Source organism: Xyrauchen texanus, chromosome 25 (genome assembly GCF_025860055.1).
Source record: "Xyrauchen texanus isolate HMW12.3.18 chromosome 25, RBS_HiC_50CHRs, whole genome shotgun sequence".
In the NCBI taxonomy this organism is placed as follows: Eukaryota; Metazoa; Chordata; class Actinopteri; order Cypriniformes; family Catostomidae; genus Xyrauchen; species Xyrauchen texanus.
In genome coordinates, this window is record NC_068300.1 from 17,373,080 (window position 1) to 17,389,875 (window position 16,796).

Below are 16,796 nucleotides of genomic sequence, written 5' to 3' on the forward strand. Positions count from 1 at the left end.
TTACATACTTCGCTTTATCATAAAATTTACATACTTCGATTTTAAGAATGGACCAACAAAACAGATACAATCCACAAGAAGGGCCAGAGTAAAGTGTTGCTGCATTGGGATAAAAGCAGGGAATGCTAACAAGCTGAACAAGTTCACAGGAGGCAGGTTATTTTACTCAGTTACACTCTGGAGGTGGTGGATAAGAGAATAATTATGTCCAAATTATTTATCCCAGTCCTTCTATGACATGCTTGTTGGAGCATGTTCAGCAGTAGGTTGATCTGACCTTGAGGCAGCAGAAAGTGCTACTAAAGTTAATTTGTGCCTACTGCAATAAGACTATACATATCATCACCTCTGTGCATATGCAGAGGTGTTATTTTCCGCTACCTACCTACCAACCTACAAAACCAGCTACATACTCACTCACCTACATATCCACCTACCTACACACCCACCCACCTACCTAACTAACTAGTTAGTAATACACCCTAGCAACAGCATAACTAACTAAAATGCTAACTAACCAACTAACTATCTAACTAACTATTTGTTAGCAAACCCTAACAGCTGCATAGATAAACTAACTAACCAACCAACCAACCAACCATGTAACCTACCAACTTGTTAGTACACCATAGCAACTGCATAACTAAATATTTATCAGTACCTTAGCAAATGCATAACTAACTAACTAACTAACTAACTATCTAGCTAGCTAGGTAACTAACCAACTAACTATCTATTTAGTTAGTACACCCTAGCAGCTGCATAGGTAAACTAGCCAACCAACCAAGTAACCAACCAACTTGTTAGTACACCATAGCAACTGCATAACTAACTAACTTACTAACTATTTAGTAGTACCCCGGCAAATGCTTTACTAACTAACCAACTAACTATTTAGTCAGTACACCCTAGTAATTGCCTAGATAAACTAACTAATCAACCATCCAAACTATTAATACACCCTAGCAACTGCATAACTAACTAACTAACTAACTAACTAACTAACTAACTAACTAACTAACTAACTAACTAGCTAGGTAACTAACCAACTAACTAACTATTTTGTTAGTACACCCTAGCAACTGCATAGATAAACAAATCAACCAACCAAACTATTAATACACCCTAGCAACTGCATAACTTACTAACTTACTAACTAACTAACTAACTAACTAACTAACTAACTAACTAACTAACTTCTGGAACAGCTGTCAGTTCCTGTTTTGTTTTGAATGGTATTTATTGGACAAGCTTGTGTTCAGTCATTTTCAATCACATTCTGTCAATACACCACTTACCATCTTTTCTCAGATAATGAATAAAGAAACCCATGCTTCTTTGTCTCTCTTTGGGTACCCAAGTCAGGTTGACTGATGTCTCTCCAATTGATAAGCTAATGTTGGAGGGAGGATCTATTCACACACAGAAACATACAGAGACATAAAACAAGTCAGACACAGGGTCCCTGAAATCTGCACCATTTTTTCTTTATAAAACACATACATTTCAGCGTGGAAAAAAATCTGTCTAATTTAACTGGACAAACCATGATCAATTGCTTTAACATGTTTTGGGTATGAAAGCATATCAAATATCATCTTATATCTTTAAAAAAATATTGTCTTTAATCTTTATGTCCAGATGGATAATACAGTGATCAGTAACTGTTGGACCTCCATCCAGTGTGGTGGCTCCCTCTCTGATGATTGGCAGGCCTTTTCCAGCAGCAGTACGACCCCACAGGTAGAAGCGGTAATGACTGTGAGGGTCAAGCTTTTTTAAAGTGAAGTGAGATGCACTGTGGCCATTAATCATTTCCACCTGCATTGGACTGTTTTCATTATCAACTGCAGAGAAATAGACAACCAAAAATATACCTTTTCCTTAAAATGTCATCTTTATAATGTCTATAAATTATATTAAATTTTCAAGTAGCACAAACAGTATAAGAAGTGTTACAAGTTTGATACTTTTTAATATATGTGTTCAAATCCCTAACCCTTAGTATGAGCAACAGTTATAGTGATGCTTGCCTCCTGATGAGAATAAATCATTGGATCTGATGACATACCTTGTTGATAGTGTAACGTGTATCCAATCAGGACTCCATTTGGCTGGGTGGGTGGAGTCCAGTGCAGTGTCATTTCTGTCTCTGAAGGGCTATCCAGCATCAGAGATGAAGGAGGACCAGGCACTGAAACAACAGAAGACAGTATCCGAAGACATGCTTATTCATCTGGCTGCCCTTTGCTTAATTAATTTTTTCTTTCTCTTTTGTCTTACCTCCCTCCGGTGTGTGGAAAGTGAGGGGTTCAGACTGTGGTCCATCTCCTTTATTGTTGAAAACACTGACAGCCAGTGCGTAATGGGAGTAAGGCTGCAGGTCTCCCAGAACTTTCCTCTCTTCCGAACTGCCAGTCATCACAACCGATACATTGGTTGGCTTCCCCTCCCTGACACGCTCCCGTCTGAGGTGTCTGCTTTCAGGGCCATAGTGCATCAGATGAATCTGTAGATGATTGAAGAAAGAGTCAAAGTCTCATGAGATTTGGGTGACCATTTTGTGCAATCTTGCTGTTATTTTAGAGTCTCGCACAGGATCGCTGCGTTTTTTAGATTTTGTGCCAGTTTAAAGAGAACGCAACTTTTAAAAGTGCAACTCAAGACATCTGTGTTCTGTTCTATTTGATGTGCTGTGTCTAGCTTTTTTTAGCACAAAAAAGCATACGGTCTGAACCACTCCTTACAGTGCATTCAAGGTTAGAGGTGTACATGTACTACATCAGGCACAGCCTGTTACCTTGTAACCCTGTAGACGACCCCTCACTGACTCTCTATTCACGGACGCCCATGTCACTTTAATGGCAGTGCTGTTGATCAGAGCCACTCCAACATCCAGAGGAGCATCAAGAGGGTCTGTCAGAGAGAAAGACCACCTCTACTATTTGTCTCAGGATTTACATAAAACTAGAATCAGTGACTATGTATTTCTGATTAAGGATCATATTCTGGTTAAGCTTTTTTCTGGAAAAAAGCACATAAATGCACATAAAACCAATCAATATAAATGTTTAATCTGAATGATATTCTTGTACAGGTAATCGTGGTCAATGTTACAATAACTCACAGTCCTCTCCAGAGTATCCAATGGTGGATTTGGGATCTGGACCATCTCCAATCTCATTGACAGCTTGCACTTTAATGTCAAAGGCAGTGAAGTTGCCCACATCTGTGACGATGAAGGGTGAAGAGATTGTGTAGTTGGTGTGCCAGGATGGACCACTGCCCAAAACCTTTCTCCACATCACTTTATAGCGAAAATTAGGGCCGTTAAAACTATGCCTGGCCATCTCCTGCAAGAACACAGATTCATAAACTAAAGTGCATTTTTCAAACTTTAGACCATAGAGTAACAAAAGCAAACAATGGAGCTGTCTATGCACTTGTGGGACTTGCTTATGTGTGTGGTTTAGTCTGGCCAAGATATTCAAACATTAACTACTGAATAGTGGATTGCACCTTCCATGTGATGACAAGGGTGTCTGGGTCGAAGGAATCACTGCGCACTCCTTCAGGGTTGCTGTCTGGTGCTGTGAGGACATATAATTGTTTAGTGGTAAAACATTCTAACAAGCAAAATATTCCTGTCACTTCAGGTCAACCATACACTCAGGCTAAACACATACCCAAAACTGTCATACAAGGATTCCAGGGACAAAACAAATGCATCAAATTGTAACCATACAACTGCTTGTCAGTTTTAGGCAAAGTTAACATGCACATACATTCACAATAGCCTGGGGATGGGATATGTGCAGTATTACTTACGAGCTGCTGGTGTGGAATATGGCTCCGTGTGCATGCTTGGGTCACTCTTGCCGATGTCATTGATGCCGATGACTCGAAAACGATAAGAAATGAAGGGCTTCAGGGAAACGGTAGCTTGCCGATTGCTGCCCAACACACGACTTAGTTCTTTCCATTCATTTGTTTCAGATCCTGTCTCTTCAGACTCAATCAAATACTCTAGATAAATACAGAACACATACAGAAATTTACCACATGCTGTTGTACTGCCCATTTGCCATATAATGGAGCAAAAATCAATAAGCAACTACACTTTAAGCCATGAACATGTATCAAATATTGACAAATGCAGACTCCATACACATTTGTTTCCATATATATTATATATAAATAGTCAGAATTATATACCAAGCACAGGGCTGTTGTGATCATCTCCAGGTGTCCAGCTGAGAGTGACACTACGTTCTTTAAGTTCGTTCATCAGGACTTGGGTTGGAGGGTCTGGTCGGTCTGGTGAATAAAAGATCACAAAGAGGGCAGAGTAGTAAGATGCCAGTAAAAAGAAACATCTATGTTTTTAAATGTTATTCCTTCAATCCGGCTACAGCAAAACTTGATATTCTTGATATTTTGCACCTTCTGTAGGTCACAATTAACAGAAGACATGTAACACACCACAACATGCTTGATTCTATAAATACATTTTGGAAATGCTTCACTAATGCCAGCTTCACTAATTCTCAAACAAGCAAAAATCTGGTTGCGCTCTTATTTTAAGTGCTGCTTTTAACCTTAAATCTACTCCTACAGTATATTCTCATTTCACAGTGTTATTGCTATTTTAAGTTATAAAAGTTAATGTACAAAAGCAAATATACAGCACATCTAATGTATTTGGTAAATCTTGTGGTTACTATGGTTTTATCATAGTATTTGTAGTAAAACCATAATAACCACAAAATAATGATTTTTATTACCACAGTTATTGAATTCCTGTTTTATTAATATGGGTTTACAACAAATATCAAGGTTAAAATATGATTACTGCAGTAAAACCATGTAAAACCATGGAAGATTTATTGCGAGGACACACAAAACGTATTGTTTTTCTTTTCTTCTTTATTTTTACAGGCAAGTCATTAAGAAGTTGTTCTTATTTACAATGGCGGCCTGACAAGTGGAATAACCACTTAGGGAAAGGTAATGGGGCTAAAATAAATACAGTACATTACAAATACATACAGGTTAACAATTACAATAAATACAATTTAAAACAACACAGTAGACAACACAAAATGATTATGTAGACAAGCAACTGCATGTGTCCGTGAACAAGGATGATATAATAGTTTTAAAAGATGAAATTGAAATTAGTGTATCTAGTTTGAGAATATTTTGCAGGGCATTCCAGTCGCGAGCGGCAGCAGATTGAAAAGAAGCAAGAGCTAAGGCAGAGTTAGTTCTGGGAATACGTAATTGAAGACGAAGTGAGGACCGGTTGTTGTACATGACAGGCTTTGGCTGCAGCAGGTGACCCAAGTAAGGGGGTGAGCGGCCGAGAAGGGTCTTGTAAATGAAAGTGAACCAGTGAATTTTGCGGTGATTGTGAAGGGAGGGCCAGTTGACAGATGAATATAAAGCGCAGTGGTGTGTATTGAAAGGAGCATTTATGGCAAACCTGATAGCGGAATGGTAAAGAGTGTCAAGAGTTGATAGAGTGGACTTGCAAGCAACCCTGTATATAGTGTCTCCATAGTCTAACATGGGTAGAATGGTCATTTGAATTAGAGTAAGTTTGGCAGAAGTGGTGAAGGAAGAGCGGTTTCTGTAAAGGAAACCAAGCTTGGCCTTGACCTTAGATTGCAGCTTTGATATGTGGATGGAGAAAGAAAGTGAAGTTTCCAACCAGATACCCAAGTATTTATATGCAGTGACTTGTTCTAGAATAGCCCCCTTGCAAGTGGTGATTTTAAGGGCTGGAGGAGGCGTTGTACCCTTACGGTAAAACCACATGGTTATTGTTTTGAAGGTATTAAGAGTGAGTTTGAGTTGTGTAAAGGATTGCTGTAGTTGGAAAAAGCTATCTTGCAAGGTAGTTTGAACAGCATCAGGGGAGGAGCCCATGGCATAAAGGATTGTATCATCAGCATATAAGTGAATGAGTGAATTACCAACTGCCTGGGGAATGTTATTAATATAAATTGAGAAAAGTGTAGGGCCAAGAATGGAGCCTTGGGGGACACCCCTGGTGACCGGTAGAGAATGGGAAAAAAGGTTTTCAAATCTTAAACGTTGAAACCTGTGAGAAAGATAATTTGAGAACCAAACCAGTGAGTGATCAGTGACACTTGTGAAGGAACACAAAACATATTTAGAGGAAACACAAGCTATTGCGAGGGCACGCAAAACTTATTGTGAGGGCACAAAAACTTATTGGGAGGGAACGCAAAACTTATTGTGAAGGAACGCAAACTATTGTGAGGGCACACAAAACTTATTGTGAAGGAACGCAACTATTGTGAGGGCACACAAAACTTATTGTGAAGGAACGCAAACTATCAGGGCACGGAAAACTTATTGTGAAGGAACGCAAACTATTGCAAGGGCACGGAAAACTTATTGCGAAGGAACGAAAACTATTGCGAGGGCACGGAAAACTTATTGGGAGGGAACGGAAGCTATTGCGAGGGCACGCAAATCTTATTGGGAGGGAACGTAAACTATTGCGAGGGCACACAAAACTTATTGTGAAGGAACGCAAACTATTGCGAGGGCACACAAAATGTATTTAGAGGAAATGCAAGCTATTGTGTGTGCACGGAAAACCTGTTGTGAGGGAAAGCAAACTATTGCGAGGGCATCCAAAACGTATTGTGAAGGAACGAAAACTATTTCGAGGGCACGCAAAACTTATTGTGAGGGAACGCAAACTATTGCTAGGGCACGCAAAACTTATTTCGAGGAAACGCAAACTATTGCGAGGGCACGCAAAACTCATTTCGAGGAAACGCAAACTATTGCTAGGGCACGCAAAACTTATTTCGAGAAAACGCAAACTATTGCGAGGGCACGCCAAACTTATTGTGAGGGAATACAAACTATTGCAAGGGCACGCAAAACTTATTTCAAGAGCACGCAAAACTAATTTCGAGGAAACGCAAACTATTTCGATGGCACGCAAAAGTTATTGTGAGGAAAAGAAAAACTATTGCGAGGGCACACAAAACTTATTGGGAGGAAGCGCAAACTATTGCGAGGTCATGCAACACTTATTTAAAGGAAGCACAAGCTATTGCGAGGGCACGCAAAATGTATTGCGATGAAACTAAAACTATTGCGAGAGAAGCAAAACTATTTAAGAAAAAAAATTCCCGCCCTGTCCTCTAAGGGCCTCTGTAATAACGTATTTTCTAACAGCCATTTTTGCAGTGCATACAAATCCTGAATGGTAGATGGTTTTAAGATGGCTATGTCATAGATAACCGACATTTGTTTCAAAGATTATGAAGTGTCCTACCAACTATAGTGATGGAGCCACTTGCTTCAGCCATATCCAGCGGTGTAATGACCTCACATGTATACATTCCTTCATCCCCTTCCTTGACATCAGGTATTATGAGGGTGGATTCATCTAGCATGTACCTAAGACATTTACGGTTAATACCTACTTCCAATGATCTTTTATGTATCTTAAACTTAGCGTGGTGGCAGCCTGTTTTGAGTAAAAGAAAGTTTTAAAAGCTTACTTGTCTGAATAAGAGGACTCTGAGAGCTTTTTTCTGTTCTTCCTCCACTGGACTTGAGGGCTGTCCTGCCTGGAGTCCACCTGGTACTCACAGGTAAGGGTGGCTGGTTTGCCCAGCTGGATTCGCAGAGCCAATGGAGGTTTCACAATGACTGTTTTGTCTGAGAGACAATGGAATTGTTATGTGTTTGTAAAAATATTGATTATAACTCAATTACCATTTAAAGCAGTGTGGTTCTGTTATGTGGTTTGTATAATGTTTAAAAGTGATAAGTAATCAATACGGTGCTGATAGCTGTATGAATCAATTAGAAAATATCAGAGCACAATAAAACATTAACAAAAGACTTGCTGGAATTGACAGAATCTAGTATAATTGCTTGATATGAAATACATTTTAAATAAATGATGGACATTAATGTGTATGCAACTTACTGAGTACATCCAGCTCAGCAGTGATGGTGATTTTGCTATTGTTGACAGTGCAAGTATACTGGCCACTGTCATTGAGAGAGGCATTACTGATCTGTAGAGAACCATCAGATAATTGACTCATCCTAGGGTTGGCTACAAGAGCACCCCAGGACTCACCTTCCCTGTGAACATACACATCAAAATACAAAATGAAATAAAAATAAAAACTGATAAAAAAAAAAACTATATTAAACACTGAAAAAATATATTTATTTGAGCCTGTTCGTGTGGATGCAATGTGCTACATTTCAAGTATATCAATATTTAGAATGATAGTATGAATGACTACGGTGAATACATTTGCCCGTGTCAAAATGTACTCCCCAAAAACCCCCTTCCCCCCACCAATTCTCAGGACAGCTGGCTGGATCAGTTCTGGCATGTGAGGTAGGAACACCCCACAGGATCTAATCTGTCTTACCATGTGACATTGGGCAGAGGAGAGCCAAAGGTCTCACAAGCTAGCTCGATCATCTGTCCTTCTGCTACTGAGTACATGAGGCCATCCTCTGTCAGGATCTGAGGAGGTAGTTCTAGAGAAATAAGAAATCCAATATTATTAAGTTTCCAGCATTCACAGAATCTATTTTTTCATTTTATTTAAAAGAAATTGTGTGCTTCCTGTGCAAAATTCGCCATTACACTGCTAGGGTGTTGTGGGTGGATGCCAAGGCTTTGCTATGTGATTGCAAAGGTATTTTAAGTGGTTTCTAGCATGCTGTTATGATCAACAAGCCAAAAAGAGTTTCAAGCCATGATTTCATTCTTAGCGTGTGGGGTTTTGCATTAGCAAGCACCATTAAAAATAGTTTTTGACCAAATACTCTCACCTATAACATAGACATATGCATTGACGAGGACTGCTCCATGCTTATTGGTGGCTTTGCACTGATACACTGCGGTGTCACTGATTTCCACATTCTTCAGAGTAAGTATGCCATGTTTCACACTGCGTCTGGGGTCTGGGTCAATATCTGCACAAACACATCATTGTATGCTAGCACATGTCGAACAATGTCTCTTACATCTCAAATTAACACAAAGATTATTCAACATAAACAACAATCAAAAAGAAACAGAAAGATGTACAAAAACATGTAGAATGTGTTCTGAAAGAATCAGTTACCAGTAAGAGAATTGCCATTGATGGTCCAGGTCACAGCGGGGCTGGGAATGCCATCAGCCTTACATTCCAGTTTAACTGTATCTCCAGGGGCATACAGCTGGCTCTTTGGTTCTTTAGTCCAATATGGGGAAGCTAGAGCACCACAAAACACAACAGTTGCCACTACACATGACAGGTCTTAGCAAACAAATATGCAAGCTTCTAGACAGAGCACAGTAGCCAATATGTAGCCAATGGTATGCTTTATTATACTGCTCTTTAAAATGCTTGATTCTGATTGGTCAATATAGTTTGTATAATGACTGATAAAGTGTATATTTGACCACTGACCTTGGAAACCAATCTCCTACACTGTCCTAGTTTAAATTATCTTATAGCACTAAGCACTCTGCTGGCTTATAATTCAAAACAATATTTCAAAGCATTTTATCCCTTTAAACTCTGAAGGTATTTTTAAAGATTTTCCATTTCAGTAGCATGCCCAAAATTAAAGGTTTATAATTCTACAAATAAACAAAACAAACAAACAAACAAAAGGATCAAAGAGGGTCAATTTTTTTATATAATTTGAATGAAAACCTTTTAATTTTTTAAATGAAATAGATTATGAAATATTATGAGAGAAAACTAAGACAATCTCCTGAGAAATATCTCAGGGTTAAAATAAGGTAGCTCCAAAAATGGATTTTGTTTTGTTCGATCATGTCACATGTAACTGAGTAAAATGTTTTGTTGATACGACAAAGCAATAAAAAGTTATAGCATTTACGAAAATAATTTGTATCCAAAAAAGTCTCCACGTGTCAAAAAGCCTCTCTAAACTAATAAAACATAAGAATTGTACATACTAACTTCTTAAACATGTACATTCAACAATGACTAAAGGTATGCTCTCTCTCCAAAGCATGCAGGCATGGACATCTCATTCATATTTCTTGAGCCATCACTGAGTCTGTGTCATGTACTTAGTGCCATCTTCTGGTGGCCATATGTAATTAGAGTGAACAGTCCTCTCTGCCCATATTGGATGACTTCTACCTCTGGTTGCAGTGGTTTAAATCCTAATACGAATGGTTTAGCGTTCCATGATGCTGGATAACATACTATATAATTTCCGACGAGGTAGTCTTATCCAGGAATGTTAAAGTTTTTTTAACCAGATAGCACATTTTTTGCTTCATGCAATTTGTGATTTTGTGTGGATTATTAATTGATCTATGCATCCGATTACGTTGTGTGTGGGCTCGTTTTTAAAGGGAATCCCCTCTTCTAAATAATTTTATGTGATATTTTATGTTCTGTTTATATTTTGTGAAGCGTAGCATATAAGCAACACCTGTTCTACTCTTTGAGTGCTTTCCAACGACATATGACACATGGCTGTTTGATGTTTTTACCGATTTCAATAATATGAACAGTACAAAATTATTTATAAATTAGCAAAACGGAGAAACACTTCTGATTAGTCTGCAAATTTCAAAGCACTTGTTCAGTTTTGGTCATAATGCCTACATGCATTGTAAATTACTTCTTATCTTTAAAACGATACCTATTTTGTTTTGTTCAAGACTGCAGTTATTAATATTTTTGACAAATAATAACCTATGGGTTCCGAACTTTTTACTTATTTGGCAAGTATTGGGGTTTATTTTGCCAATATTAGCCAATATACAATTATATACCAATCATGCAAAGCTAAAAGCCCTCAGAGAGTAAACTCAGGTTGTTATGAAGGGAAGTTATTTTAAAACTCAGTGTTTAATTTTAAAAATTTTACCAAGCTATTCTGAGCCATCAAAGTTGCCCTCAAATACACACCCCACCAATCCTCAGAGGAACTGATCTGGCAGTGTAAAGCCGTACCTTCTACAGTGATGCTGTAGGTGTGAGTGGTCATCCCCTGCAGATTGGTGGCAGAACATTGATACTTGCCACTGTCAGACACAGAGATATTCTTGAAGCGCAGCACTCTGTCAAAACTGTCTCTGGAAGTGCGGGACTCAGACATGACTGCATCTATCTTGATCCACTGGATTTTGGGAGAAGGCCTGAGGAGAGAGAGAATGAGATTACAAAGGTTGTAAGTTATGCAAGATCACAGAAGCAAATCTGAGGACAATTCTAATTTAGTATGGTCTAGGCCCCTGCTCCTAAAATGTTTGTAGGGCAGAAGAGGAAATAATTGATTTACTGCTGCACTGTAACCTTTTCCTTTATGCCCTAAGAACACTTTTAAAGTAAAAATCCTGGTAAAACTTTGCACCCCCTCAAAAACACACAATCAGAGCAAGTGGGACTTACAAGCCCTGAACAATGCACTCCAGGTCCAGGTTTTGGCCACTAAGCACCAGGTAGGAGCTCTGAGAGCCAGTGGGTCTCATCATTTGTGGCCTTCTGTTACGCACCACCGAATTAGCTAGAAATACAGACAAATTAAGAAATTAGTGATGGGAATGAGTAGAGTTAGACTTACTGTATACATAAACACAATAGCATTTAAGATTGCTGTAACATGTTTTTAATTAAAAAGTTAATTAAGTACAATTTTAGCTTATTTTATATATTTTTTTCCTTTTTGAGGGTGTATGCTTTTATGTCAAATACTTTAATTGAATCAATTCAGAAAAATTCAGAAAATAAATTCTGAACCCTGAATAATTTGAATAATTAACTAGGCCTAGAATAGAATTTTAAGAAATACACTAGCATATACATGTAAACAGTATATATATATATTTCTTAAAATCATATTCCATGCCTGGTTAATTATTCAGAATATTTATGGTTCAGAACCCTATTCACAGGTGAAGTGAATAACATTCATATAACATATTATCTCATTACAATGACACCTGTCAAGGGGTGGGATATATTAAGCAGCTAGTGAACAGTCAGTTCTTGAATTTCCTGTGTTGGAAGCAGGAAAAACGGGCAAGGGTAAGAATCTGAGCGACTTTGACAAGGGCCAAATTGTGATGGCTAGATGACTGGGTCAGAGGATCTCAAAAAGGCAGGTCTTGTGGGGTGTTCCCGGTATGCAGTGGTTAGTACCTACCAAAAGTGGTCCAAGGAAGGACAACCAGTGAACCAGCAACAAGGTCACGGGCGCCCACGGCTCACTGATGCACGTGGGGAGAAAAAGCTAGCCTATCTGGTCCGATCCCAGAGAAGATAACTACTATAGCACAAATTGCTGAAAAACTTAATACTGGCCATGACAGAAAGGTGTCAGAACACACAGTGCATCGCAGCTTGAGATCATGTGGACGGTTTTAATTTAGTGTCTGATCGGTGAATATATATATTTAAATCCATAAAAAGGTTTATTGCTCTCAAAGTCATTTTTGTCTAAAGCCCTGGTTAATTTCTGGCACTGGATTATATTGTTACTGAGCTTCAGACAGAGCAATCTCTTGTAGACCTTTAGCTACAGCTTAACACATTCACATATAGAACACATGGACTGGTGTAGTCTAGTGGTAAAGCATCTAAGCTGGTAACTGGAAGGTTGCAGGTCTGAAACCCTGTGGGTATCCTTGAGCGATCACTATTGTGCCCTTGAGCATGGCATTTAACCCCAGGTAGCTCCCAGTGGACTCTCCCTATACTTTATGTGGCTAAAACTAACAGATAAACTTGAATCCTCTCTTGCTCTTGCTCTCTCTCTCCCTCTACCTTCTGTTCCAGCCACAGCTGTTTGCGGCCACACAATGATGCCGTAAACGTGGGGTCACATTCTAAGTTCATAAGATGTGGTATTGGCAATTTGAATTGTTTAAACATTGAATCCATTTACATTTCTTATTGCAGTTTAAAGTTTAATTCACTTCAATCTTTCACAACGTCAGCATGACCAAATTAATATTCATGAGTTAAGCTCCATGTCATAACATCACAGCCAGCCCCAGTCAATGCCCCTCCCACTTCGAAATGTGTTTCGGCACCACTGGATTCAAAAGGTAAAATAGCACTGGTTGGTCTAGGACAGTCAGCATTCACAGCCTTGTTGCTTACAGGGGACAACCGTCAACTTGATGGGATCTTTGAGCATGATGATGCGGGCACTGAGGAACTGAGTGTTGCAGGTGTAGTCGTCACGGCTGTCTGCCACAGTCACATGAGAGAAGTACAGGTTTCCATCCCGACCCTGAATTACACGCTCATTCTGCTGAATGTGCTTCAGTTCTGAAAAGGCAGACAGAGAGAACAGAGACAAGAAAGGATAAATAAGTGCATTTATTTGTATAATGCTGAGTAACAAAATGCTTATAATCTTATTGAAAATATGGGAGGAAATGTGAAAATAGTGAGAGAACAACAGACTAACTCTTGTCCATCCAGTGCATGACTGGCACCACAGTGCTATTAGGAGGGTTACAGTGAAGCACCACACTGTCTCCTTCATCCACTTTTTTTGACACCTTCTTCTCCTTCTGTTGAGTGGGATTGTCTGTGTTTAAGAAATGGAGACAGACAAAGAGAAAAAGGAAGAGAGGTGAGACTGCCATATATGCCAAGATACAAGACAGAAATACTTCGAAAAGCTTTCAACCATCAGAATACGTTTGTCTAATTTAACCGAAAAATATCAAACGCAAGTGCTAAAACATTACATTTATTCATTTGGCAGACGCTTTTATCCAAAGCGACTTACAAAAGAGGAAGAACATCAGCGAATCATCTTAGGGAGACAGTGGTACAAAAAGTGCCATATTACAAAGTTTCACTATCATCATAATAGTATACAAAACAGATTTAAGTGCAGCAAGAAATGTAAAATATATATATATATATATATATATATTTTTTTTTCTTTTTTTTTATTGACCGGTTAAGTGCTTTTGGAAAAGATGTGTTTTTAGCCGTTTTTTGAAGATAGAGAGTGAGTTAGCTTCCCGGATTGAAACTACACCCTTGATCACTGTAAACACATAAATGACTGCTTAGACCAACATATTTACTAGTATATATGCACAGTAGAATGTTCTTAGCACAGAGTATGCTAATTTCTTTGATAATAATCTACAATGTTTTATTTAGATCTACATTGTTATTTGGAAACAGTTTATTTTTAGGTTCCACAATAATGCACTAGTTAAGCATGAATAAGAGAGATATTAATGCATATCTAAATGTAGAGTAAGCCTATCTTGGCTATAATTTACAACTTATTTAATGCTTATTTTTGTGCAGAAAGTAATGCAACTAATGCTCTATTTCAGATATCATGTACTGTACGGTATATCATATATCAAGTTTACTAAACAATAATATGCCAGTAATTAAGGCTAATAGTATTGTCTTCACAAAGCTGTTACTAATAAATTACTAAAATCTAAAGTCAATTATTCCCCATGTTAAAGTGAAATTTGACCTATTCAAGTTATTGTTTTGTTTTTACACTTATTAGGTGGCATTCTAAGTTTATTGAACAATATTAAAACAGTAATTATGACTAATTATTACTGGTTTGACTAAACTGTTACTAAAGAATTTCTAAAAGACAAATTGATTCTCAGTTCTGAAGTGAAACATTTAATTACACAAGTTATAATACACAATATATATATATATTACATTTATTTGGTGATTACAGTATTTGCAGTCAACTTAATTTATTGTAATTGAAACAAGCAAAACATATCCATTACTTGAGTGGGTGAAGCTTTCACTTTAGAACAGGGAGTCAAGATGTTATTAATTTACTAGTAACAGCTTTGTAAAGCCAGTACTAATGAGCCTTAATTACTGGCTTAATATTGTTTAGCAAACTTGATATATGCTCTCTGAAATTGGGCATTAATTACATGAATTTCCTCACTAAATAATACATTTCCAGCTAAGATGGCCTTACTCTACATTCAGTTGTATATTAATTACTGTTTTATTCATGCTTAACTAGTGCATTATTGTGGACCCTTAAAAAAGAGTTCCCTTATCGAGAGGTCTCTCCTATTGCGTAAGTAGCTTACGCTATGGGAAAACTCCGTTTCTCGAGAAATATTGAAGTCTTTATGTAAAACGCATTGCAGCTGCACAGCAGACAGTGATGAGCGAGGCAGCTCGGTCATTTGCTGTGCTGCGGCAACTGCTCGAACCAATGACGGGGTGATTTAGAACGCGCCACCAATGGGGGCGCGCCCCGCTTTCGCGCGCTCATAGCCTGCTGAAATTAGCATATGAGGGCTATATAATGAGCATCCCGTCATTCCGGTTCTTTAGATTTATCTCCTTCAGCGAAGATCTTCTCTTCGCTGGATTCTCCGGATTGTTGGAGTCTTTCGCCGCCGTTGAAAAGCTACAGCAGGACTGCTAAGAGGACGCCGGCACCTTCAGCCTCCTTCGAAGCCTTCTGCTACGCCATCCGGCGCGCATCGCATATCCTTTTACTAAGCATATTCTTTTACTGCAAGCACTCGCCCCCGCGACGCTTTTTTAAGTAAAAGAGTGATGTTTCTAAGGTGTTGTTTCAGATGACTTCAACCTGTGCCTCGTGCAGAGGCCCTCTTCCTGACGGGGATCATCACATCATTTGCACTCGCTACCTGGGACCAGACCACGCAGAAGCTGCACTCATTCAGGGCGGATGCCCCGAATGCGACTCACTGGGCCTCGCCGGGCTGCGCGCTCGCTTTGCCGTTTTCACCGCAAGCGAGCCGGCTGCCACCGTGCTGCCACCTCTGTTCGAGCTGCGCAAGAAAAATCACCGCTCACAGAGGCTGCCAGAGCACGTAGACTTCGGTGACGTCACGCCGGCTCAGTCCCCGCGTGCTTCACCGCTACCAGAGATCTCCCCGCCGCCCACGAGAGCGGACCAGCACCCCTCCAACAGAGCGGTGGGTCTCGTCTCGTTCGGCGCGCCAGGGGACGACGATGGAAAGGATGACATTCTATTGACGCTGCATCCAACGACTGGCCGGGCTCGTTCGACCCCGCACCATCGACATCAGCGGACACGAGCGCGGGCACCAGCATGGAAGAGACCGCCTCAGCACCAGCGAGCAAAACGTGTAAAACATTACCCAGTCCCCTTACAGGCGGCTGGAAATGTCTGTACAGCAGTCGATGGGCCAGTCACAGAACTCGCTCACCTGCACTCAAACGCCGTGTTAACGGCAACACACAGAAAACACAAAAATCATTTTCTGCCTGTGTCACTAAGGGGTCACGTGTCCACGCTAAAGTGCGCACTCCCACTTATCAATACTGTCCAAACAGTGCCAAATACTTCCCCAGCTCCAGCTGGACGACCCATAAATGTAGATCGTGTGCCTACTGTCATGTATGCACCACTACACACAAGCACTGTTCCCACAGTTATAAACGCTTCCCCAGTAAAAGTGGGAAGTACTAAAAGTATAGCGCGCGTGCCTGCTGTCATGCACGCACCCCTACACACACATACCCATACAGTTTCACACAGCTCTCTAAATGCCGCAAGCATCACAGATGCAATGCGCGAGCTAAGAAACTCCCCGCTAAATGCGGAAAGCTTTATGTGGCGCGCGTGCCTACCACAGTATGCACCCCCACCCATAAGAGCTGCCCATACAGTTCCAAACAGAGCCGCGAGCATCACAGATGCGACGCGCGGGCCAAGAAACTCCCCGCTAAGAGCGGGAAGCTTTATGGAAGTGGCGCGCG

The 16,796-nt window shown here is 39.7% G+C and overlaps 1 protein-coding gene across 1 annotated transcript in view; it reads right to left on the bottom strand.

The window, feature by feature from the left end:
- Positions 1–16,796, bottom strand: part of LOC127618512 (neural cell adhesion molecule L1-like) — a 79,854-nt gene that overhangs the window by 9,094 nt on the left and 53,964 nt on the right. The window contains exons 5-23 of the mRNA XM_052091000.1: positions 13,480–13,602; positions 13,167–13,337; positions 11,454–11,568; positions 11,016–11,200; positions 9,153–9,284; positions 8,857–9,000; positions 8,448–8,559; positions 7,988–8,148; positions 7,554–7,713; positions 7,325–7,449; positions 4,216–4,317; positions 3,829–4,026; positions 3,520–3,590; positions 3,128–3,353; positions 2,801–2,916; positions 2,284–2,509; positions 2,072–2,194; positions 1,674–1,847; positions 1,299–1,412 (exon numbers count right to left, since the gene is read on the bottom strand). Of these exons, the coding sequence (XP_051946960.1) occupies positions 1,299–1,412; positions 1,674–1,847; positions 2,072–2,194; positions 2,284–2,509; positions 2,801–2,916; positions 3,128–3,353; positions 3,520–3,590; positions 3,829–4,026; positions 4,216–4,317; positions 7,325–7,449; positions 7,554–7,713; positions 7,988–8,148; positions 8,448–8,559; positions 8,857–9,000; positions 9,153–9,284; positions 11,016–11,200; positions 11,454–11,568; positions 13,167–13,337; positions 13,480–13,602 (2,778 nt within the window). The remainder of the gene's footprint in view (positions 1–1,298; positions 1,413–1,673; positions 1,848–2,071; positions 2,195–2,283; positions 2,510–2,800; positions 2,917–3,127; positions 3,354–3,519; positions 3,591–3,828; positions 4,027–4,215; positions 4,318–7,324; positions 7,450–7,553; positions 7,714–7,987; positions 8,149–8,447; positions 8,560–8,856; positions 9,001–9,152; positions 9,285–11,015; positions 11,201–11,453; positions 11,569–13,166; positions 13,338–13,479; positions 13,603–16,796) is intronic.